General features: G+C 37.7%; 1 protein-coding gene across 2 annotated transcripts; it reads right to left on the bottom strand.

Moving 5' to 3' along the window:
- UPF3A (UPF3A regulator of nonsense mediated mRNA decay) lies at positions 1-26,692 on the bottom strand. Of its 2 annotated transcripts, XM_015627841.1 has the most exons (10): positions 26,471-26,692; positions 24,092-24,198; positions 15,803-15,909; positions 13,785-13,883; positions 13,588-13,698; positions 10,122-10,177; positions 9,871-10,029; positions 7,858-8,018; positions 4,482-4,776; positions 1-1,516 (listed from the first exon to the last, which is right to left on the bottom strand). In XM_015627841.1, exons 1-10 carry the CDS (start codon positions 26,675-26,677, stop codon positions 1,343-1,345), a joined length of 1,476 nt encoding a protein of 491 aa, XP_015483327.1. In that variant the 5' UTR covers positions 26,678-26,692; the 3' UTR covers positions 1-1,342. The 2 variants fall into 2 exon arrangements, with proteins under 2 accessions (XP_015483327.1, XP_033369055.1); XM_033513164.1 differs by lacking the exon at positions 15,803-15,909 and having other exon boundaries at positions 26,471-26,566.

The following is a 26,692-nucleotide window of genomic DNA, read 5'->3' as shown; positions in this document are numbered from 1 at the left end:
TCATAGTCAAAATCTTTTTTGCATTTATTCTATTTAATGCTTAATATCTGGTAAAATACAATAAGTGATTTTCAGTTTAGGACAATTACATGTTATGCTTAATAATAAAATGTTCAGAGAGGATGTAAAAATAAATTAATATCCTATTATTTAACTTCAATGACAAAGCAGGTCTCAATTTTAGACAACTGAGAAATTTTCAGCCATGAAAGATAAATGAACATATCCTGCCCTTTCACAAACACACATCTATCATTGAAACCAACAGAAGTTACACACACACACACACACACACACACACACACACACACGCACACGCCTGCCTTAGAGGGCAGAATTTGGCCTAGATCTTACAAAATGGTAGTTTGCAATTGACATTCATGTAAGTTTAATTTTTTAAGAAATAAAACTGCAGAATTTTCATGTATCTTACATTTTCCAAATCCCGTTACTTCAACTTACATGAAACATTAGCATATAAAAAGTCATCACTGTACAACCACTGTTTTTTTGTCCAAAAGTCAGTGTCAGAACAACAAAAACCAGCTAATTAATTTAAACCAGATTTATTATTAATGTGCTGATGTTTGCATTAGTTGTCTTCTGTTTTAAGCACAAGGAATCTATTAAAACATAAAAGGCAAAAGTGGCTCAGAAAATGACAAACTCTCCAACGACATACTTGTAGCTTTACTAACACTTATCTGACACTATGGTTAATTGAAAACCAACGTAAACACCATGAGGCACAGATACCACTGGACACTCCTCACAACTGTGCAAACTGTGGGCCTCATCCTGCAAACACCACTGCCTCCAGAGCTTCGTCCCAGGGCAGGGCAGGTCCCACTGAGTCTGACTGCAACACCCTGCAGCAACCCCCGCCCCTGCCATTTGCAGGAAGGGGTCCTGTGGACCCCTTATGTCATGCACCAGTACACGTAAAGTGCCTCAGATTTCCAACTGATGCAATTTTACATTTCATTTCTTTAGACTCAAAAAGATGATATAGCTTCTGTAAAGTCTTATATAAATATTCCCTTAAAATTTTTAGAGTCTTCTATTTCAATGTAAATCTAGTAAAATACTTGAACTGCTCTTAAATTAGGCAGAGAGTACTTGAGCTGCTTTTTGTAAGAAAGCAACAATATTCCTTTGCTGTAAGATATTTTATATATCTCCAGTCACTCTTCCCTTTCTTTTACAGAAAGTAAGAGGCAGAGCTATTATTATTTTGTTGATTCAATTGCCTGTGGAGTTCTGAAACAGCCCAATGGATTTTTTGTAATGATCATGAATCTTAAATTCATTCCTTTTCACAAGTCTTTTCCCCCAGACTGTTTTAATCTGTTTCTTCGACCTTTTCAGAACTACCTCCAGCTAAATTATCTGCCTCACACTTTTTATCAAGAGCATCTTCAAAGGATTTCCCACTGCAGTCATAGGTTTTACTTGTAGGTCCCACATGTGTTCGGATGCGAGCTCCTGGCTGGTACAACTGCATGGCTGGACGATCCTAGAAGGAAGAAGACAATGGTTAATACTCTGAGAAACCCGTGTGGGACACATATGTGGAATTTTGAAGTTTTGAATTTTTATGAAGAAAGTAGATTTTGTGTTAAATTACTTTATATTTCACAAGAACCAGGACAAAAAATGGAATGTAATGGAAGTTGACTGGGTATTCAATATCTAGCATTCACTATCTGCTGTTCATAACACTATTCTTGGGAGCCAAACATTTTAAATAAATGAAAAATGCTGTAAAGATTAAAGATCCTGTGATACTTTTGACATAAACAAGGAGAAATACTGCAGACAATTATCAAACATGATATTTACAAGTAAAAAAAAAAGGAATCTTCCTACATTCACTAACATCAACTGAGAAGAACAATAGCCTGTACATTTGCAACTCTGCAGACGAATGTCAAATATTACAAAAAAGCATAAAAATCCAAGACAGATCAGAGAACAGCTCAGCAGGTAGCAGCTAGAAAATTATCCTCAACTGATCATCAATCATTACCCAATCATTACCAGAATTTAAACATGCAATGCACATTTGAATTATATATATCAAAATAAAATTGCACAGTTATTGCTCCACTTCATCTTGCCTTCCATACTGGGTATGAGAGCAGGGGAATTTATGTACTGATAATAAACAAAGTACAATTTGAGCATATGCAGGCTCTGTGAGTGACCCAATCATACACATGCTGCTCTGATCCTGAGAAAATGGAAGAAGGAGCCAGTTTACATGGAAAAGAGACCTCAAACCTGTAAATGGTGACGCTCTGTAGCTCTTCAGAGCACTCTTTATTTTTGAAATGTCATTAGGAAAACACCAGTCAGAAACCCTGCTTAAGAAGCCTTTTCCTGGTAAGGATATTTTACTTGCACATAATGTTATTAAGCAACAAAAGCTCACCAATACCTGAGCTTTCTGATCAGTCTTGTGTTAAGTTTAGCTAACAGACAGCAGCCTACTTAAAGACAGTGGCAGAGCACTGAAATTGTCCTACATGAAACTACACCAATTTTCAATTGCCTTCATAATGTGAAGTAATTCTGGATTTTTGTTCTTTCATTCTTTTTTCTTATTCTAAATATGCATTTCCTCTTTTCTTTTCTTTTTCTTTCATCTTTTTTGACCCACTTGTCTTATTTACATTCACTTTTTTTCTCCTTCTCTTTAGACCAGATGTCAAGATTCACTACTGAGCCTTACGACTAGATTATTCTAGTTAGTGCTTTGCGATGTGGTAAGAAATGCATTTAAAACACTTGTAGATTCCAAACACCTGAATATAAGTAGATCCTCTGAAAAGCAGTGCCCATTAGAAAGTTTACAACAAAGGGTCCAAATGACTTTTCCCTACCACATCCTCTGTAGCCTGCAGTTTGCATAAAAACTATCACGTTACTTACACTGAAATTTTCCCATTTTCTAATTAATTCCTACAAACTTCAGAAAAGGGTTCCATCTCTGACTAAAAATTTGTGTTGCCATTGTCAGTGCTATACCTAAGTTGTAAAACTGAGCCCCTAATCTCACCTATGTGATAAATACTCTAAAGAAAAAAGTCACCACACTGCAAAATACCTTACTGATGGCGCTTATTGTTTCAGGGAACAAATCTAGCATTTTAGTCTTAAATGTGGTCTAATCCAGAGACTCAGCAAGCTACCAGAAGCATGATGCAAAAAAATAAAAAGCAGGTAGCTTCTTAACACTTGCCAAAAGTCCCCCAAGACCCACCATGCAGTTCCAAGGTTGGAGATCGATTTGACAGATTTCAAGAAGAGCACAGCAAGAATCAAAAAATATTTTTCCCATCTTCCCATTTCTGAACTAGCCATTTTTCTGACTGTTCTGCAGAAGAATGTAGAGCCACTGATGAGGAAAGTGGCTAATGTGTAAATGCAGATAAATCTTAGCCATCCTGCCCAGCTGACCTTTGCATAAAATAAACCCCAGAGCACACCACGCTCTCTGTGTTTGCTCAAGATGACTTCCTTGACATGCACAGTGAGTCCACCTGAACTTGCTCCCTACACACTCCATGCAGACTCACGCTGCATGGGACCAGTTTACTCTTTTTCAGCCCTAGCCCATAGTACAGATTAGTCACTTGCTTTGAAAGAAGAGTTTCACATGAAGAATAAATTTCTACGCTAACAGTGTTTTGGTCATCTTTTGTGGAAAATTTAGGATCACAAGAGAGAGAGAGAGAATGGGGCTGACAAAGAGAGCCACATCCTGAAAAGACTCTGGCACATCCGTGAAATCAGCCAGCCTGAGAAAAACGATACCCATATCTCTGGAGGACAATAAGGGACAGCTCTGCTACACACCCTGATACAGGCCCTGCTCACACTGGTTTTGCATCTGCTCTTCCCCTGAAAACAGCTATAAGGATAGATTTATCCTGATGAAATGATGGCCTTTTCATACTGGCAGGTACGCAATACTGAAGAATCCATACATTCATGCTCTCTGAATTAGCTATTTATTGAAGTCCTTACTGTTGCTCTACCAAGCAATGCCTAGCAAATCCATAATATAATTATTTTATGAGAGTAATGGAAGTACATTTTTAAAAGACTAACACACCACAGTTTTTAAATTTCATTACAGATCAAATGTGTAACATTTTTTTAATACACTTATAAAATGTAAGGCTTCCAAGAATAGTATACTTTAAATGACAGGGTTGAAATGACGACAGAAAGTCTTCTATACATTGTGAATATAAATGAGCCTGTAACTTTAACTTATTTTAACTGCTATTGTCATTTGACAACAACCCAGAAAAAATCTGGGTTTTACTGAAAATGAGATAAAGAATTATTTTGAAAAAGATATTCAAAGAAAAAGACATAAAGTCTCTTTATGCTGAATTTGCAGAAGCTAAAACCTGTGATCTTGAACCATATTTAGCTAATGAAAGATTATCCTAAATGAATAAAAGAACCTTATTTCTTATGCGCTCCTTTTTGGATGCCATGTCATCACACTTGTCCTCTTTACCCAGTTTGTCTACTGCCTCCACAGTGAAGCTGTAGTTGTAGTTCCCTTTCTTTCCTTTGTCTTGGTTGTATCCTTTCCCCCATTTCAGCTCTTCTTCACTCCTCCTCATAAACTTGTCAAACTCATAGTGAGTTCTATGCTTTCTGCCATCATCCAATCGATACCTTTGTCTTTCAGGTTCTTTTTCTCGAAATCTTCTCTCCAAATCTCTTTGCTCTTTGTCACTATCATTTTGTGACCTATGAGTATGTATAAAAAGAAAGAAAATCCAAGCAATTAACAGTAAAATGGAGCAGATACAAAAAAAATACAAGTTGAACCCCTCCTTTGACTTCAGTAGTGTGTAGGTAAGCCATATGGCAAGGTTTTCTTCTCATTATGAAGGGTTTATGTGCTGAATGTCTCACCCATGCATGTCCAGCCCTTGACCATGCATTCAGTTCAGAATAGCAGACAAAGCTTTACCAAGCTTTTGTGTGACTGTTGTGGAAGACCCATTCTTCACCTTCCATCCCTCTCTGAAATCCTATCAATAGCTCCTCACATTAACACATGCTGCATTATTAGCTCTTGTAGCCTGGTGTTGAGATGAGTCATGCAAGTAAGTATTCCCTGAAACAGAAACATTCAGGATCTGAAGGAACTGTGCAGGTATCATGTATCAATTTTATGTCTCTGTATAACAAAAATTATTTACTGACATCATAACTTGCAGAAGACATTTGTGAAAATAAATTCTTATGTTCCAGGATTTTGTTTATTGTGTCTCAAAGTAATCTAGCCTGCCTTTGCATATTTTATTTTGGCAAAGACCACTACTTTACCACAACCTGATACTTAATTTCTGCTATGCTATAAATGGTTTCTATTATAAAGACTATTGGCAACATTTTGCTGCCTGCCTCATAAAATACTCAGCTCTCTTATTCACTTCATTGTTCCAGTTCAGTAAATAGGTGTTTCTCTCATATGGCCAAACTGCAAATAATGAAGAAAGATTACAAAATATACTGAACTTCAAAAGGAACAAATACAGGCAGGGTTTTTTTTTATTACATATGTATAAATACTTAAAATTGAAACAGCAAGTTACTTTTGACAGTCTCCTCATATTCTGGGAAACTGCAGATAGAATCAGAGAGGATGGAGATTTTTTTAATGGTGTAGTGATCAAACAGTGATATGATTCTCATTTAGAATTATTTAATACAAATAAAAGTGTATCTATATATATAACTTTTTTTTTTCATACAAAATGTGAAAATTGTTAATATCTGTCATGAACTTGGGTATTAATGGGGCTGCCAAAAGAGGGTCCCCATCTCAGGAAGAGCTGAAAGTCAGAGCAGAACTTGAATAAGAGGTAAGGTATTTAGCATTTTGCCAGACTGAAGTTGTGTCAGCACAACACATTCACCAAGTGGAAGCAACGTCCCAGCTGTCACAGACACCTGAACCAACCTCAATTACACAGATCCTGTACCTGTAGCATGGATACATCTATATAAAATACTATGTTATCTCCCAAGGAGTATGTGGCTGTTAGTTGCTTTGTTTCATGTTTAATATGCTATTCCAGAACCTAATTCCAAGTCCTAGCAAGGCTTGGGGCATGACCTTCCAAAGAGCCAAAAAGACTCCCTCAATTTGTTGCTGTAGTATTGCCTGGTACTTGTCTCTTCCCTTTGTCTGCTACTGCTGTGGAGGAAGTGCTGTGTCTGAAGGCAGGCAGGTGACAGGGATACAAACTCCTGTTCAAAGAGTGGCTAAAGTAGATTCCTAAGATTCTGTCACAGTGAACAGGCAGACAAGAGTGTAAATGGCAGAGTAAGCAATTTCAGTGTATAAGTAGAAGACAAAGTTACACAGTCAGAGAAACCAGAAATGAATGGAAATAAAGGGAATGGGAGCACACTTCTCTTCAGTATAGTTTCAAACCTGCATTTGACCATGTAACTTACGCACCTACTGAGACTTTGATTTGTGGTAGGAAGCTAGTGCTACCAAACCTTTGACGTGGTTTCAAACAGGCAATTCAGTCTCCTGCAGGTAGACTTTGCAGCTCCAGCTAATTGCCCACTTCTGAGTCAGTGACAAAGTAGTTTCAACTTTAAATCTCAATCCAGCTGAAATAGCTCATAGCTTGCTATCTCTACCAACCAAAGGTCAAGATGAAATCAGCACATGGAAACACAAGGTAATGCTTACTGTACTGTTTGCAGCCAAATGGATTCTGTTTTACATGAGCAAAATCTACATTAATACCTTATTAAACTTACAGGATCAATAGCAAACAATGTTACATGGCACCACCAAAAGTTTAATCCATAGAAAGCCAGGGAAGCAGTGGGTTCAGCATCCCCAGAAGTATTTAAAAGACATGTAGACATGGCAATTAAGGACATAGTTTATAAGGGCAGTTTGGCAGTGCTGGGTTAGGACTCGATGATCTTAAAGGTCCATTCCAACCTGAAATATTCTATGAGTAGCAAACAACTGATTCTGCCAATGCAAGTGTTTCTTTGAGCCTGTTCTGTTTCCTTTCTTGAAGACATCAACAAAGAAGTTGCTGAATATTTTCAGTTTCAATGGGACATGGAAGTTTTCAGGAACATTCAGAACATACATATTTTTCTTAGTTATTTATCTTACATATCTTAGGAGTAAATCCTGCTAGTGATGAGACTTACATGCCAAAGGACAAGAAAGAGAAACAACTGCTGAAAACACTTCTAAGATGAGTCATTTCTAGGCTACAGCAGTAACAGAACTGAGATATGCCTCTTGCTCCTACCACTGTAAATGTAACACAAAAAAGGTAGTGGCAGACAGAGACAGCCTACTGCATGTATCTATCATAAGGCTTTCACTCATTTATTTTGTCATTGCCCCACTTACCTAATACATTTATATGTTTATTGCAGCCAGCCCATGTGTGAAGGAAAAGTATGGCATTGTGGCCAATTTAGTCGTTGCCATGAGTAATGGAAGAAGAGCCTTACCTGAGCTCTTGATGGAGAACAGGTAAAACAACAACAAAATTACTTGAATGACTTGAATTTTCATGCAGAAATCCTTTAAATCTGGGATTTCATAGCATTTCACTAATAACAAATTGCATCCACTAATATTGCCACCAGGTCAGTAAATTGTTACAAAACACCTTCTACCAAAACAACAGGAAAAGAGATGTACTCACACACAGAATGAAACTGGTTCTTTGGTGACAGAATATCTCATCAATACACCACTTACATTTAAGCCTTGCAAAGAAAGCATTTAACATCTAAATTAAAGACCAAAAGATAAATATTACTTACTTTTCCTTAAGTTCTTTTAATGAACTCTCCAAAGATTTGCATTTTATACTCCCAGATCCAGGTGACTTATCCCATTTGTTTTCCTCAGTGTCAGCTTCATCACCTTTTTCTTTGTGCTTTTCACTGGCCAGTTCATCTCCTTTTTCAGGCTTCTTGAGAAGCTAAGAGATATTTGTTTCTATTATGATGCATAAATATTCTCCTCTATTGTACAGACATTTTAACAAGTACTAAATATATCAGTAACCTGCTAAGCTTGGAGATACTTTATTTACATGCTAGGGAATGTATTTTACAAAGTATGAAATTCAAAGTAATTTTAAAAGGGCAGTTTACATTTGCTAAGGAGTGACAGTCATTAACAGGCATTCAACTGCACACTTTCAAATATGCTGAGAATACTGGAGAAAGCACTTACCTATTTTTCTGCAAGCACTTACCTACTCTTCTCTCCTGAGTTTTAAATATAAAGACATTATTATGGTCTATGGTTTCTTAGAAATCATGTAACAGAGCTCAATGTCATTGCCCATAAAATAAGCAGAACCGCTACAATACTACAAAGAAAGCAGGATTAATACTTTACTCCTTGAAATATTATATATAAAATGGGTGTCACATGAATCACTTAGGATAGACAGGCATGTAGAAGTAGGTGCTTAGTAAATCCTGACACAAATACAGATGAGGAAAAATGTGGTACTAGCAGAAGAGAAGTCATTACATTTTCACCTTGAAGATCAGAATTTTCAAGAAGTCTGTTCCTTTCATAGCAACCTACACAGGGTTTCAGCAGTGTATAGTATTACAGGCATAATCTTCATAAAAGGACCAATTGTCTCAAATTATTACCCTAACATATGAATTCTAGGAAGAACATCTCAGTCTCCATTCCAGCATTTCATTTCTGAAATGAGCACAGGTTATTCTTTTCCAATATTTAAAACTTCTGTAATGTTTCTCTCATGTAGTATTTTCCTTTTCTTTCAGAGACAGAAATAGCTTTTAGGGTCATATCACCACAGATATGTCGTAAATACTAGGGCTTTTTGGGCAAGCAATTTTAGGTATTATGTTTTAAAGATTAAGTCCCTTCTCTGATGAACTTCTAGATTATTTTTTTATGCCCAAATATAAAAAACATGCAATTCAGCTTTAGAATTTACTATTTTTATACTTCTAGGTGAAGGAAACTATTTTTCAAGAAGAAACAAGGAATGATGTCCACAATTCTGTGACTTCTCACCACCACTAAATCTGAGTCAAGTTTGTGTTTCTTGCTTTATGCTACAGATTCTTATACCAAATTTCCTCTTCAAAACAGCCTATAAAGCCTTTCCAGTAACAGGAAATTTTGTTTAGATGAACAGTTTTATCTATGTCATAAGATGGTTTTATATGGTCTGACTTCATAGCACAAGATACACCCTCCTAAGTGATGTCATTAAAATCCGTTCAGATTGTTGAAAAGCAGTGCAACCTGAAATTAGCAAGACTTTGCTATAACTTGGATAAAGCATGAATTAAAATACATCAGTTCTGAGCATAAATGTAAATATGTATCTCTGCACAATGGCCAAATGAAGATTTGCATTATAGAAAGTGTTTCACAGAAACACAGAATCACAGAATGTTCTGAGTTAGAAGAGACCCATTAAGGATCATTAAGTCCAGCTCTTAAGTGAATGGACCATATGGGGATCAAACCCACAATAATCTTCCAACAGGCTGGCACAGAACAATTTGGTTCTGTCAGATAATGCTAGCATGGAATGCAGCAGAGTTGTATGCTGACTCCTTGGTGTAATTGTACCAGGACATCACAGTAAGGTAAGGCCATCAGTCACACTTTCAAACAACACTTGGTCAAAGCCCTACACAGCTCTCCCTTCCAGTCAAAACTGGTTTAGTGTCTCCACACTGTGTTGCTGTACACTAAATAAATATTGAGATACCAAAGAACTTCTGGATAACTTCAAAAGAATGATTTTTTTTTTCATTGATCTCAGTTACCTTGATCCTTATTTCTTTTTCAGAAATCTTCTTTTGCTTCTCCACTTCTTTTCTTTTACGTCTTTCCTCTTCTCTGCGCTTCCTTTTCTCTTCCTCCCGCAAACGTTTCTTCTCCAATTCTCTCCGCCTTCGTTCTTCTCTTTTCTCTTCTCGTATTCTCTGAAGAGTTCAATAATGATTAATTGTAAATTGTCCAACAGAAAACCATATGAAACATAAATGTGGAACTTCAGGCAAAAGTCTGAACGTACCTGCTTTTCTAATTTTCTATTTTTAATATATTCCAAAAGGGGTGTTGTTCTTCTAGCTAAAACACAAAAAATTTGTGATATAGTGTTCAACTCCTAAAATGTACTCATTTCTTTACTTTAGTATTAACCCCCTTTTTCTAGCTTTATCTGAAAGGGAGCTAAATCATTGATAAACCTATTTGCTTCATGTATTTTTGAAAGCATTCCCATCACTCTGCTTTAGCAACACTTCATTGCTTTTTTGCTATTAGCATTAGAAGCAACAGAAAGACATTGCACGATTATTTGATGTTTAATTAAAGATCATATCCTCTCAGATCAAGAGAATGGCTTTTCTCTCTTGCTCATTGAATGGTTATTTCACCAAAAAAAGAAAGAAATGTGCTCATAATAGATTCCTACTTTTTACTTTTGTACATGAAAACCTAGCTATATTGTTGTTCATATACAGCCCACATTACTGTAATCTCACATAGCACTTTTTCAATCCCAGTTTTCAAAGTACATCATGAAGGAAACATTTTTATCTCATACAACATTTTCATTTACCTGACATTTAGTGAATACTAATACCTTTCCATGGGAAAACAGGAGGAATAAGAGATAAGCAGTTTATCCCAGGTTATGTAGCAAAGTATCAGCAGATCTTATAAAAAAACTCTGGCTTCCCAAACTGCTAATTAAAGATCTCGTCTACTGGATCACACAGCCATTCTTCTATTACAGAGCTGTCTCCATGCTCTGAAATCAAGTCACCTGCTTGAACCATCCCCAAATTCTACAAAAACTTGGAGAACACCATCAAATTCTTTAACATGTTCCTTATCAAATTCTTTATTCATGACTGTCAGTATTGAACTCAGACTTCAATTCAGCCTATACTTACAGCTGTGAGTAGTTACAACAAATTGTCAGTTTTAAATGTCCCAGAATAGAAAATGTTTACTACTTGAAATTGCTTTCCAGTTATGTATTGGGATTCACCCACAAACCATAGAAAAAAGTTCCCTATTGAAATGCATGACAAAATTTGAAAGAAAAAAAAAAGAAGAAAAAAAAGAAGAAAAACTGAATTAAAAAAATTTTCCACAAATTTTAAATGTCATGGCCAAAAATCTAGACACAATTCATATCCCAAAAACATTTACATCTTTTTGCATTGAAAGTCAGATTATGCTGGGGGCAACCCATTCATTAAAAACAAACCTTTATTACACAGTTACGAATAGGATGGCTGATAGGATTCACTGTTTCTTTTAAGCAAATATCAGTGGTAGGAATCAACAACCAATGAAGCTTGCTTTGATATTTTCTTCCTTCTATCCCTAGATTTTCCATGCCTCCCCATCCTCCCCACCTGGCCATCATTTTTGACAAATTTAGGTCCTCAGAGCCCCCTTCCAGTCCCTCTGATGTGAGTTTTGCCTCTCTGTCCTCCTCTCTAAGTTCCCCTGCCTGAGCAGTGGCTGTCTCTGGGCACCTTTACATGCTGAAAGAGATCACAAATTGTAACTAGAAGGTCTGGGGAAAGGATAAGCTGCACTGAGAGTTCAGGACCTAGTCATGACTAAGACTATAGTGCAAGAGGTTTAATGAGAAATTATAACTTGAAGTTCAAGGGAGAGAGGCAGAGTGATGAATACTAGCAAAAGAGGGAGAAAAAAACAGTGTTATCAAACTTGAATCTTACCCATCTTCTTTATGAGCCTTAGTACAAATACAAACCTAAGAGCATTTTCTTAAAATGTTTAAGAATCTTTAAAAGAAAATAAATTACTAAATGAAGAGCTGTGTCAGAAAAACTTTACATTTCATCTTGCTGTCTACACACAAACCAGAAAAAACAGCTTATCTCTTTCATATGTCTCTGTCACACAGAAACTGATCAGCCAATGCATCCAGCATGATGCATAAAACATGTTGGTTTGCAGCAACTTTATATGGAGAAATGCTGAGCATGTAAGGCTCAATTCTGCCAGCAAAGTCTTGGGCACATCCTTCATTGACATCAGTAGGAGTAACATCTTTGAAACCGGACACACAGCTAAACCCTTACATAATTTTGCTATAAACATGCTACCTGCTGAAGAAATCTTTGGTTTTGTATTGATAGCAATGGGTACAGCTTTGAATGACAGGAAAAAATAAAGCAACTAGTTTGCTTTCCTCTGATTTAACAGAATGAAACACTCTTAATGTAAAGTTGCTTTCAGTTAATATTGTTATTCAGAAATTTGCAACTCTCAAGATTAATCATCTTCACGTATAGAATATTTTTAAGTTAATAAATCCTCTTGAAATTGTAAGCTATTTGTAAATTGCAATGTTATTAAAATTTTTTTACTGTCTTTATTCTGCTGTCGATACCATGGAAGATTTGGGGTAAATAAAAATTATTGGGTGACTTCCCCATCTAAAACAGCAACAAACAAGTTTTATTGATAACAAAGTTATTGAAATGTCCATTTCCATTTCCTCTAAATTATTAGAGTTCCAAATCTCTCCAGTCAACTCTAAAACAGCAGTAACAAGTGACAGGAAAGGGGAAATAGCCTCAAGATGCAACTGAACAGGTTTATATTGAATACTAAGAAAAATTTCTTCACAAAAGACTGTCAAGCACTGGAACTGGCTGCCCAGGGAAATGGTGGAGTTGCTGTCCCTGGAGGTATTTAAAAGATGTACAGTCATAGCATCTGGGGGCATGCTTTAGAGGTGGACTTGGCAATGTTGGAGTTAATGGTTAGAGCTAATGGTTGTACTTGATGTCCTTGAACAGCAAGTTTCCAACCTAAATGGTTCTGCGATTCTAATCAAAAGAGGTGGCCAGTTTTTCACTGTAAAGAAATTAACAGCAAAGGTCAATTTTTTTTTCCTACTCAAATGTCACACCTAGGGAAACACTAAGTGTTCTGCATGTTATCACTTGAAGATACATCAAAATTCCGTGTCATCCTGAAAACTGCATACTAGCACTGAAGATTTCAGTGCTCACCTTATTTAAAATTCCCCCCAGGATTGTGGAAGTCATGCTGCATGCATACAGAAAACAAGGTGTTGCCTTACTTTCAGAGCTTTTCCAGAATCTTGACCATGAGAACAGAGAGAGATCATTTCATGTTTCTTAATAAAAACAGCTAATATCATGGATCAATGGTTAAATATTCAGCTATTTTGTATTTTAAAAATAAATCTTCCATCTACTAATATATCTGAAAGTATTCAGAATTACTAAGGGCCTATTTCTGTAGCCAGTGTGTGTACATGCAAAAGTTCAAGTGAAGCCAAGTGATTTCATGCATAGAGACTTAGATTTACTGCTACTACTTGCCTTGAAAGCAAATATTTAACTGTGGTAATATAAACCTGCTAGACTGAACAGGTCAGCTCTTGCAGGCAATATCATAAAGACATAAAAGTAAGATATTGAATATTCTCAATAATAAGAAAAATCAAGAAAACAGACCAATGAGTTCCCTTGTTTTGGCCTCAATCTCTCCCAAAAGAATCTCAGGATTGGCACAGATCTTCTCTTCATCAGCACAATAATTGTCTAAAAATTTCCTATATTCTGGATCTGTGAAGAAAAAATTTTGAATTATGTTAACACTTTGCAATGCATAACAGAAATTTTCCACTTTGATGTCAAGAAAAGATGTTTACCATCTTCAATGCTCCCAGCTTTGGCATCTTTCTTCTTCAGCTTTTTTTTTGAAATCTTCTGGAATGGAGCAAACTCAACCACTGCAGGATATTCCAAACCTTAAAAGAAATCAATCCTTAATTTTTTGAGGGAGAGAAACATTCTCTATCTTCAAGATTTTCAAAACTCTTGAACACATGTTGGGAAGTCTTATGTGAAAACAAAACTAAATGTTTCTACAATTCACTCCCAAACTTCAAATTAAAAGTTACATGTAGAGGTATTTAAAAAGAAAAAAATAATTATCTTTTATTTGGATATGCTGACAAGACTGTGAAAATGAGGATGACTACTGTTGCAAAATAATTCTTGCATTATTATTTATAGTTCCCTTTTAATTATTCACAGACATTGATTAGAAAAATAAATCACAAAATCTCAATCTGACAACTGATTAAGTACTATCGGGAAATCAATCTGAAACTGTTGAGTTGCTTTTCTAAGGTTTTGTTGCCTAAAAGCCTAAAAAATAAATAAATGCCAGGTAATATGCTGTAAAACAACAAAGCATCTCCTTTCAGAACCACAGATGTAAAACTCAACATGTAGAATTGTGTGAAACTCCTCTGTTTATGATGGATTGTGCAACTCCTGCTTGTGTTCACTGGCAGTGATTCTTTGCTTTGAGTTGTGCCTTAAATGCTGGCTTCTTCTTTGGACTGAAGCCAGAACCATGTGGATTTTGAATTTCACTTGGTTTCCACTTGCAGAAGGTTCAAGATTACACTTTGCTCCAGTTCACGGAAAACTTGTCTTCAGTCTGCTAAGAACATTTGTTAACCTTACTGAACTTGCTAATCCTTGTTTCAGTTTTGGACTCATAATGCAATGCTGCCAACAAACCTCACCAGAGAGCACTTCTGATTGCACCCTGTGCTCTTTAATTGTACAAGCAATCATGTCAAACTAGCCAACTGTGTCCAAGCTCAGTTTTGCAGTGTATTCTGGCTTCAGTCCAGCATAATATTGAAGAATGTGCTGAATTTAGCCAAAGTAAAATCTTAGCAGAATCATAAAAATAACTTCTTTCTAGCTTTTAATTGGAATTTTAAATCTGGGAAATGCACACTGCTAGGAATGTGTTGTTCTTCATCTCTACAAAAATCATCCAAATCTGAGGGATATTAGAAATAAATAAAATATCTTAGGTAGGAAATGCTGAAGAGGAATTCATTAATTTGACAGCTTCTTTACAGATCAGTTTCTAGTAAGAATAGGCAGGACTACTTTTCACAGGACCTCTGCAACACTGAGTGTACAGAATAAAAAATGTCTGTACAAGAGAGCCACAAATCTATGTTTATTTTACATAACCTATTCAATTTTTTACAGAAGGTATGTCTGAACGAGGCAAGGAACTGCTAAAGTTCTGCTAAACCACTTGTATTGATGGCAGCTCCATACTCGTGCAGGAGACCTGGATTTATCCACACCAACATTACAGACTTTTTCTTCACTGTTGGGCAAACATTTGCAGACTGAACATTTTAAAAGTGGAAATCAATTTTGCCATTCTTGTTCTCAGAACTCAACTCAAGATGTCTGCAAAGGCCCTAAAAATTCAATCTCTACATGTCTTAAATGTGGGCAAGAAAAATATTGAAGGTTTCCTCTTGCTTTTTCAAAACATGAGTAAGTGGCAGAACTTTATCTCAGAAACACTGAAGAAACACATGCTCACAATGTGTTCAGTTACTACTGTAATGAATTGTGAAGCTTGCATAAGGTAATTTTCTTAGTATGATCTTGACAGTGCATTGCCTAAAGCACATAAACATGCACACCACAGAGAAGCAAGACTGCATGGACAAATATATTTTGCACTTTATTATATTTTAAGTGATAAATGTTAATGTATTTTTATGTAATTAACTGCACAGTGAGGAAATAATGGCATAACTAGCAAAAAGGAAGCAAATTGATGCTCTAAAATGGTATATGTCCACATACACATTTAATATCTTACAAGTAATCCAACCTTTATTATCAATGAAGACATAGCCATCAAAGCGATCTCTAAAAAGAAGGATGTCCTCGGGATTTCTAAAGTTAATGTATGCTCTTGAGTAGAGATGAGGATAAAGGCTGCAACAAGAAGCAATTTCATTTTCTGTTACTTATTATTCTTTTCAGGGCTAGGGAAAACATAAAACCAGAAGGATCATATTATAATCCTCATATTCGAGAAACTGCTACCTTAAGCAGCCTTTTTTATTTTAAACATTTACATATCTAATTATATATATCTGACAAAAAGTAACAGAACATCAGAGTTCTCTATGCAACTGTGAAATTTATTCTGAACTGACACAAGTATTTCCAGTTTATATTGTCCCCCTAAATTGCAGAGCATACATTTCCAGTTGTGCAGGATCAAAACTTTAATATTTCCCAGTTCAAGAGATATGAGTAACAGCAGTGCTTTAGAGGAACTTCTCAGGCATACTATGAAAAGTCTTGTGCCACTGAAACAGAAAAGGTTAAGTAAAAGACTGCAGTGAAGGGAAGCTTCCAGATTGTCACTGTATTTAAATAAATTTCTATCTTTAAGAAAGAATAAAAAACCTAACAGTTGACAATATAATCCATTGAATTATACACAAATAAATAAACTCCATTGGACATTCACGTGTTATCAATGTACATGCAATGTCTAGTTGTGACCAACAGTTGCTGTGAAAAATCTAAAGGATTTCTAGCAAAAGAAACAGGTACTTAAAATAATTCTGATTCTTCAAGAATTCTTTGGCATAGATCCCACTCCATGGGTAAATGTTTAATGCGCCTGATAAAAACCTCAGGGCTGGCACACCACAACCATGATGAAACTGAGGTAATTTAATGAATTGTAACCCATCAACTAAGTTATTCTGAGCCATGGTATGTACATGCTTTAAACTCCTGCAATTGTTAATATATAAGTAAATTTGTCTTAAACTGACTTAATGAGGACTACATATTACATCAAGTTTTTGAACAAATTTTAACACACGCCCATATCTTTAAAATACTTATGTTCATAATTTCATTGTCACCAATGGCCTGTCTTCAGACCAACTCACCACTGGCACCAGGAGACAATAAATACACACAGCTACAATTGTATTTCAATCCCATAGCTCCTTCAAAATCAGATTTCACGAGTGAGAAAAAGCAAAAATATAGATTGGATCACAGGATCCATGCACGTGGCAGCTCAAAGCAACACTACTCCCAAGTAACTCTTTCTGTTTAAAATATGCATCCATATGGATTCCACTTTCATTGTTAGACCATAAAGAGCAGTGCTGTCAATCACCAATGGTTTTATGCACCCACCAATTTTGTGTTTGATCAGGTAGCCAGAAGAAAAAACAAAACCAAAACAACCTAGAGGGCTTTTTTCACTTAGATGCTTTGCAAATACCAACTATGAAGTGTTTCTACAGCTTGAAGAGGATAAACTATTTCCAAGGAAGAGAGGAAGACAAATTTTATATACATATATACCCAGTATATTTTGACATTCTAAGAAGGGAAGATCATTACATGAACTCTAAGTGGGTAACTGCAAAAATGCCTGCTAGGGCATGGCCAGGGCAGAAAGATGCTATAAGCATGGTTGTAGCTACCACCAGGATGCAAAGCAGATATAAAAAGACATATTCTACTCATCCATTTCAAAGAAGACAAAGTTTAACACTTTTCATAATTACACAGAGTTAAAAGATGTATTTTAAATGTGTAAGTAAAGGAGGGAATTTTATTTTTGCAATCTAAAGCTGTACTGGAACCAATGTCTCTATGCTGCCTAATGGCTACAGCAGTAAAAAAGTCTCAGATAACTGGCGCTCCCATGAAGAAGGAAACTGCCTTCTCTTTCATTATCAACAGCACTATTCTTATGTTTCATGTGCTTTGAGGTTTAAATTAAATGAGGCCTGACATTAGACTGATATGATTGTACACTTGAAGTGCTAAACATTCATCAAACAAAACCAGGAATCTTGAGGAGCACTGTTTTTTATTCCAATTATTATTCCCTGAGATTGAAGAACTTAGTTTTAGTCCCAAGTCTAAACAGCTACTTCACTGTTCTTTCCATCTTCAGCTTTTGTAAAATATTAAAACTTTCTGTAGATTAAAGACTGCTAATTCGACAAGGGTCCATTCCTACATTACTGTGGCTGCCTCAGTGCACAGCAAGCAGTTCATCATACAGTTGGATTTTATTTTTCCTGTAGGAACTTAGAACCTTATGGTTGGACATAATGTGAAACAGAACTGAAAATACAAAGGCTTGCTCCTTCCTTGTTTCCTTTAGCTGGTATATCAATGCCATCTCTTTCACCTGCTTTGGGAACATAATCTTTTCCTGGTACACAACATAATATTTCTCTAGTTTTTTCAGCTTAAACAGATTATCTTTCAAACTGAGGAACATTTGATATGGTTATTAAACACTTATTAGTAAGAAAGAACTGAGTCTGTATAAACAGGACTCAGGAAAACAGATTTAGAATTCACCTTGCAAGTAAGGGATCTGGTGTTGCTGCTATACATTATTAACATCTTCAAGAACTTCACACGCATCAGCAGAAATATACAACAATATAGAAGCATGGTTGAGCCCAGCAGGCTATTGATGAGCAGCACAATGACACAGCACTGTCTGTCCATTACTGTTGCTATGTGTCAGGGTAGAAGGCTGAAGAAACAGAGCAGTGACAATGCTTAGCCACTGCAAGTTCCTTCTCTCATGGAGCCACCTCTAGAGAAGAGTTGGTTCTCATATGCCTGAGTTAACTATCAGTGTGCTTAGTGCACAAAACTCACCCAAGTGTTTCAAACCCTTGTCTTAGGCTTCTCACCAAGCAAAGTGTGCAGTGTGCCTAAAAAAGTGAGTAAGATTAACATTCTAGGTGGGAAGCAAACTAAACCTAGCAAATTTGAAATACTTAGCACTGGCTTGCATATGTATCACTTTTATTCTAGGTTTCAGACACCTGACTTCCAGCAGCTACTCCCTACCCTGGATTATGTCTTGACCTATCCGTTCAGAACTCAACAGCATGGTCATGCAGGAAAGAATGCACAGGGTTTCATTGGGCTAAAGGCACTCTGAGGCCAACAACCCCTCCTAGGAAGAAGCACTCTTGCTTGACTTTTGTACTTAGTATTTAGCAGTTACTGGCTAAAATACTTTACTCCTCAGGATTTCGTCTTCCAGCTGAGTCTTACAGAAGGGCCAGTGAACTCTGTCTCTCCCTTTTTTGAGTATCTACCACCACAGATTTCATTCAGGATCTGAAATTCAGTTTTATCATCAGAGAGCTGGTTCCATTTTGCCATATGTTTTCTGTCTATAATGCTGCTTTTCCACACATAGTGTTTTGGACAGATGCACTGCACATGTCGACACTTGGAGCAATCTCTATGGAAAAAACCCAGACGAGTCTGAGTATACACATTTATTCATTCCAACACACTGTTTCTTTTGTTTTTTTCTGTTCTGCATTCAAGGGTATTTAATCTTCCAGGGTGCATTTATTCCTGTAGTCTATCATCTCTAAGTTCTTATTTTTCTAGCAACTTAAATAACAAACACATTCTAAATGTTTACTTCTTCTACAAAGTATCTTTTAACAAAACTGTGTAAAAAGATTGATATACGGGAATGCAATTTTGAATAGCTATTCACAGTCTAAACAGGAACATATAAACTATAAAAACAGCAATCTCATCTTAGTAAAATACTTATCAACTAATGAACCATGGTGGGAATTTATAAAATATGTACTTACATGTATATAGAGCTCTACAACTAAATTTTGGAGTCAAATAACTCCTCCACCCATTCATACAGTAATTGATAACTCATCATCGACATTGTCATGTTAAGTTAAAATCCCCTGGCCTTCATCCTTGTCATCTTCTGTGGTCATTCACATAATGGGTGGAACTGGCACAATTTCAAATAAATTAAGTGTTTCCTTTTTACAGCTATAAATGAGCAGTTTGCCTGGCAGAGAAAGCAGAAACACTAGAGTTGTGTCAATCAAAGCCTGTCAATGATTTCACCCAGAACACAGTAGTAGTGGTTCCCTTGAAGCACTAAAGGCGCTGTCCCTTCAGGGCTGCAGTTCCTGGGTGCAATCCTATATCCTATAAAATGATGTTTACCTACAATAATCCTGAGCACAACATTGGGAAGAAGTTACAGAGGGAAGAGGAGGAGTGCTCTTTGGAAGAGCTTTATCAGTCTGTGATACATGGCATGGCACTGACTATTTAAACTGTTTTCATGCAAGCAAAGCTTGTGTTCACATTCCTTTCATAACTTCATAACACTATCAACAATTCCTGGCACTCAGCACCAGTCCAGAGAGATGACCCAAAACCCTGAAAGGCCAGAGATCAATCACTTGACTAGTCATTAGTCACATCCTTAGAATAGGCTCATAAACCTTTACAAGCAGACAAAAAAGAAACTGTATCTGGAAAAAATAGTTAATATTTGAAGTCTGAGTACACAACAGTCTGTCAATAAGGCAGTTTTTATTATCATCTATAAACAGTGTTTTGTTTGCATTTTGATGTCAATATTCAAGAGAAAATAAATGTAATGCAGTGAATCAGATGAATCTGAAAAATGAACAAAACACAAGTCACTTTCTGAAATTATTTTACTGAAATGGATGTAACTGAAAAACTGAGAATGGCATTAATTACATGAAATTTGAAAAAGTTTCATAGCTTGCCTATAATAGAACATTGTAGACTTAAAGATAACACTTACAAGAATATTATAAAGATTACAAAAAAAAAGAGAAACTGGAGTTGATATGCATCTTTTTTTGTTTTGTCCTCTAGAATGAATTATCTCAGAAATAAAAATGTAGAAACAGCTAGTTAGACCTCTCTAGTGCCCTTACCAACAACAGCTAACAGAGAATGCCAAGATAAAGTTTATTAAAAAGAGGAAAACGTACAAATACTTCACCCAGTTCATAACTGCAATATCTGCAGCCTAGGAACTTCATAATACCAAACTTGTTGTGTTCAATAGGTTTTCATAGATAAATATTTGTCTAAATAAGTATTTGTCTAACTGTTCCTTACCCATTCTAACATCCATCAATCGTGACAGGAATTTCTAGTAAGTTCTAAAATCTGAATGAGCTTAAACTTCTGTGATGTAGTTACACAGGATGTGGTTAAACTGAGATGTTACAGCTCTTAAAGAAACTTGTCTGCTTCTCCATCAAAGCATCTCTATGCCTCTTTCCCTTTCCAACAAACAGATCCTCTTCACTGAGTAGCTTCAACTCCTTCTCATTGGGTGATGTGACATTCCTTTTCATCTTCACATGTTTTTGTTATCACTAAATTCTCTGGACTGCTTGCCCCTATGCACATGGTACAGGATCTAGAAAAAATCTATTCAGTGAAAGACAGAGAAAACATGCCCACCTTGTCCTGTAGCTTTTCCTGTTAGCTGGAATGACACGAAGACACATGCACAGAGTTTGCTGAAATCTCGTCAACTGTCCATAACATGAAGACTATGGCAATATAATGCTTTATACTCAAAAAGTGCTCTCTGCTGGGTAAGTGAAGACTGAGATTAACCTTGATTAACTTGATAACTTTTACTTTCTGAAAGTTTATTGTATATTCCTGAGTGGGTAATATAAAGAGATGACTCATAAAATTATACGTGGGTACACATAAGCATTTGAACAAAGGGGAAGAAAGAGGCAAGGTGATCTTGAGCCAGTCAAAAGACAAATTATCAGCCAAGCCAACACTGCAGAATGGCAGTGAAATGCCCATGTACACTGTGTAGTTTGCTGGAAGAAGGTGTAGCCATACAAACCTGTTAAAGATAAACCCACTTTGAAAAAATACATCTCTTGTCTGAAAACATGTTTTTTGAAAAGCACGATAAAGAAAAAAGGAGTATAAAACATTTCATGCTGAAAAACTCAAACTTAAATGAATTTTTTTTAACTGAGTTTAGATTTGTGAAAGCAGAAGAGAATAGCATGACAAATAACAGTGTGAGAGAAAAACCAGTATCTTTCACTGCTAACATGTCACAGACGCAATTAAATGAATGAAAAGCAAGATTTTTGGGTAATCCAAATTTCATCACATAGAAGAGAAAATGGAACTTGATATATGAAACTGTTGTCAGTGCTTTCTCTTTTCTAAAGAGGACAACTCCCTAAATTCTTATGCAAACTTTTCTGGAAAATTAAAGTTGAAATTTTTTAAGCTGTTAATTGGTATTTGTGCATCTAAGCACAGTGAGAACTGACACTGTTCTTCAGGGAATTTTTGGCTTGCCTTTGGTATTTTCCCCTTACCAAATGAACAGCTGGGGCAGAAACCTTAAAGAGGCCTATTTGGAAACAGAGATGAGAGAGTTCAGAAGAGCGATGTAAGGTACTACAAACACTTCCAATCAGAGTATATTCTCATCTTTCCTCCCTTCATATCCTTTGTGGTTTTAACAAAAAAGCTGAAGCACCTACTATTCAGTTGCTGCACTTATATGCCACTACCTAAGTCAGAAACTGTCATCATTTCTCTAAATAAACATTTATTTCTTCTTGACTGTGAAACTGACTCTGAGAGAAGCCCTAACTTCAATATTTGGCCCACAATAAAGAGCTGGGATCCTTCTGTAGTCAGTGGAAAGAATCTTGAGTCAGTGGAGGGGTGATTCATCACACACTAAGATATGACAAGATGGATCTCATACTTCAGTTTTTCAGAACACATGAAGATTGAGCATACATGGTGTTTTGTTTCTCTTCTGGAAACTGATTTATTCAAAAGGGAATTGTATTTTACAACTGTGATACTGAGTAAATTATATAACTACACCAGCAATTCTGATTTAATTTAAATCAACCAGTATTTCTTCTTTTTCACTTTTGCATGAGACAAAAATAAATAAAAGTAAATTTAAAAAAAAATTCTATGAAACACAAAAAAACTCATGCAGGTAAAGAAAGTAACTCAAATGGAACATCTGAAAACATTCTGTGATTGTTTATCTCAGACTGAATCTTGCTCACAGCAAATTAAGCAGGCTGTTACAACTTACCAATGACAGTAAAAGAAACATCAGGGTTTCAAACTACATTATGACCTATTCATATAAAAAAAAATAAATCTGTTTTAAAATCTCAGGTGTAAAGGAAAAGGGCAGGAATGCCATTGTCTCAGCATATACAGACATCTTTCAGAAATATTTTTAAGGGACTTTTAAGGGACAATGACTCAAAACATTCCTCCTTTGTGGAGATGCCAGGGTGCTTGGTTGAGATGGAGCAGGTGGACTTTTAGGTCTGTAATGGCTGAACTTTGGATCTGATAAGGCACAGGGTGAATGATGAGTTCAGGCTATGAGTGAGATAGGAAGTGGATCTTGTGGAGAGGATTGTGCTCTTTGTCATGCTAAGTTGTGCCTCCTTGCACAAACCCCTGGGTTGTGGGGCTCCCTATTCTTCCCCCTTCTGAGAAATTCCAGGGAATTCATGTGTGACCTGAGCATGTTCAACTCTGCTGATGGGACATAATGGGGCACAACTGACTCAAATGGGCTGCTAGGATGGGCAGCAGTGTTCACCTGAAGGCACCTCTGATCCACATTTTTACATTGAGTTCCCTGCTCCTGAGAAGGTACCTGATTTATATTCACCTGAGCCTGAGTGAATATAGACCAAAGAGATGGTATGCTCCATCTTCTCCCCACCACTTATTCAGGACTTCCTCCCCACTCCTGCCAGATCTGGATCCAAGACTGCACAGCAACCAAGTTTTATTGCAGAACCTATGGGTGCCGAGATCCCTCACACTCTTGTACTCTGTTTTTCTTTCTTTTCTCTTTCCTTTCTTTTTTCCTTTCCTTTCCCCTTGTGTGTGTCCTTGTGTAATGTTGTTGCACTATTATACTGCAATGCTTTCATGTTGTACTTCTATAGGTAATAACCACCAAAACAGCTCCATACCTATTTTCCTTTGCAGCCACATTGTTCTATAATAAACCCTACACTGTTTATTTACAAATAGTGATCATTCAGCATTGTTTCACACTAATGTGCTCCCAGGGATCCAGTAACAAGAATCTGGGTTATACCCACCTTCTGATGCAGGCCATAACAGTAACTCAACAAAAATAATAAGAAGAGGAAAAACATGTGATTTGGAATGTCCCAAATACCTTGTTTAGGTTTTCAGCACTTGAAAACCTACAGAAACAGTTCATCCTCACCTGGGATCAGCAGTGCAAAACTCAAAATAATCATGGGCAGGTAGAGGATGCAGCTGCTCCTCCAGTTGCTCCTTGGTTAGACAAGGAGGAAGCCTTCGAATAACCACCTGCATATATTAAAAAAAAAAATGGAGATTTATATTTAATCTAAATACTGTAGAAACAGATGGCATAAATTCCAAGAATCAGTTTCTGCAATTGTTTTAAAATTGTAGGATAAGTGACATATTCTGATGAACAGCCTGAGAACCATTACAATTTAATCATCAACAACATAAAAAATAGATATTGATTACAGAAAAATTTTAAAGTATCTCTAAAAACTGATTTAAACTAGCTTTTAAGTCTTGTTTCAGCAGTATTTTAGCAGTAACAGGTCTCTGTGTCCAGTTGCTCCTGCCAGGGGTTTCAGGGTAGCCTCTGGGAGGATGCTGGGGCTGCCCAGTATTAAGTGCAGCAAACTCCAGTGGATCCACCCCAGGGCACAGCTGAGCCCTTTAAGCCAAAACAGTGGTAACTCTGGGAAAGGTACTTTAGAATGGACAGGAAAGGCAGCACAGCAGTGGGTGAGACAGAGGAGTAAGGGTGGCAAAAAAATGTCAAAGACACCGGCCTACAGACAAAAAGGAAAGGAGAAGGAGGGGAGGAAGTCCTCTAAGTGCCAAAGCAGAGTCCCTTGAAAGAGACCATGGTGAGGGGCACACAGTTCCCCCATATGCCATGAAGGACTACAGTGGAGCAGACATCAACCTGCAGATAATGGGGGACCCCATGACACAGCAAGTGGAGATGCCCTGAAGGGTCCTACAGCCTGTGCAGAGGAGTCCACACTGGGTCAGGTTTATCCTGAAGGCCTGCAGCCCATGAAGAAGACTCATGCTGAAGCAGGTCATGAACAACTACAGCACGTGGGAAGGACATTTCTGCAGCACTTCATGAAGGACTCTATCCTGTTGTGTCTCTTGTCAGGTCCCCCATGTCAGAGGGGGGAAGGAGTGTGAGGAAGAAGGAGCAGCAGAGAGGAGCTGTTACGTCCTGTCTGCAACTCCCATTCCTCACCCTTCTGCAGTGCTTCCAGGTAGAGGAGGTTGAGCCTGGGATGGAAGAGGGGAGGTGGAAAGGTTTTTTAGTTGCAATCTTTTTTTCTCAACAGTCTTCTCTAATTTTTAATTAGCCATGAAGTAAATAAATTCTATCCATGTTAGAACCATACTGTATCCTGAGTTAGAAGGGACCCACAAGGAGCATTGAAGTCCTGCTCCTGGCCCTGCCCAAGAATCACACCCTGTGCCTGAGAGCATTGGCCAAATGCTTAGTGCCAGGCTTAGTGCTGACCGTTTGCCCAGGGAACCTGTTCCGGTGCTGAACTGCCCTCTGGGTGAAGAACCTTTTTCTATATGCAACCTAAACCTCCCCAGATGCATTTTCATGCCATTCCTTTGCATCCTGTCACTGGCCACCAGAGAGAAAGCATCAGTGCCTGCCACTCCATCTTCCTTTGTGAGAAAGCTGTAAGAAGCTGCTATGAGGTCCTTCCTCAGCTCTGTCAGTTCTTCCTGTGATGACACTTTGTTTTTTCCATCATACTTTATTCCTGGGTCTTGCTGAGGGAGGAGTGCATGACCACCTGGCTGGAGGTCAGCTACCCAGAGTCAACCCACCACACCCAGCTAAACTACCCAATAATAAAGGCCAGGAAGCTGTAGAAACACCTCTGGCTGAATGATGCCGGCACACAAAGCAGTAAAATGGCCATCAAGCTTTAGGCAATCTGTTTTAATTTCTGAGTAGTCTAATATCTGAATTTAACTTTACTGAGCTCTGAGTTACAATAATTTTCAGTGATTCAGCTTTCCAAGTAAAAAAACCCTGTGAATAAATCAAATCTCACAGTACTCAAGGACTCACACAATTGTCAGGGTTGGAAGAGATCTCTGGTCCAACCCCCCTGCCAAGGCAGTGCCACCTAGAGCAGGTGCCACAGGGACATGTCCAGGTGGGTTCTGAACATCCTCAGCCAGGCGGACAGCGTGAAATCCCTGCACAACCTGTTACAGTCGGCAAGTATTATTTGAAAAGTGCTCGAATAAAGACGGATTAGAGAGATGTGCTCTTGCCCTTGACAGAAGCTGCTTAGCCACAGCAATAGCCATCCTCGACTTCACAATTAAAGGTGAAATGACTTCCAGCGCTGACGCTGGGGGGTCTCCCAATACTCCAGGGAATGAACACCCTCATTCTGCAGATGAAGAAATACCCGTTATAAACACACGAAGCTCCCGAGATCAGGCTCGGTCTGTCTCCTCACTGCAGCCTCCCTCCCATCCTCTCCCATCTCCCACCGGAGCCGCCCCCGCCCCGATCCCCGCGCCCCCTCACTTTGCTCAGCGCCGTTTTCTTCTCCTCCCGCTGTTTCCCCGGCGCCGGGTGAAGTGGCGGCGGCAGCGGGGAAGGCGGAGAAGGCGGCGGCGGCTGTTTCGGCGGAGCGTCCGTGTCGCGGCGCAGCGACTCCTGCGGCAGCGGAGCGTCCATGGGCCCCGGCCCGGCCCGGCCCGGCCCCGGCCCTGCCTCCCGCTCCGAGCGCATGCAGCCGCCGCGCCC

This window comes from Parus major, chromosome 1, assembly GCF_001522545.3.
Source record: "Parus major isolate Abel chromosome 1, Parus_major1.1, whole genome shotgun sequence".
In the NCBI taxonomy this organism is placed as follows: Eukaryota; Metazoa; Chordata; class Aves; order Passeriformes; family Paridae; genus Parus; species Parus major.
This window is presented reverse-complemented; position numbering and strand designations above follow the sequence as displayed.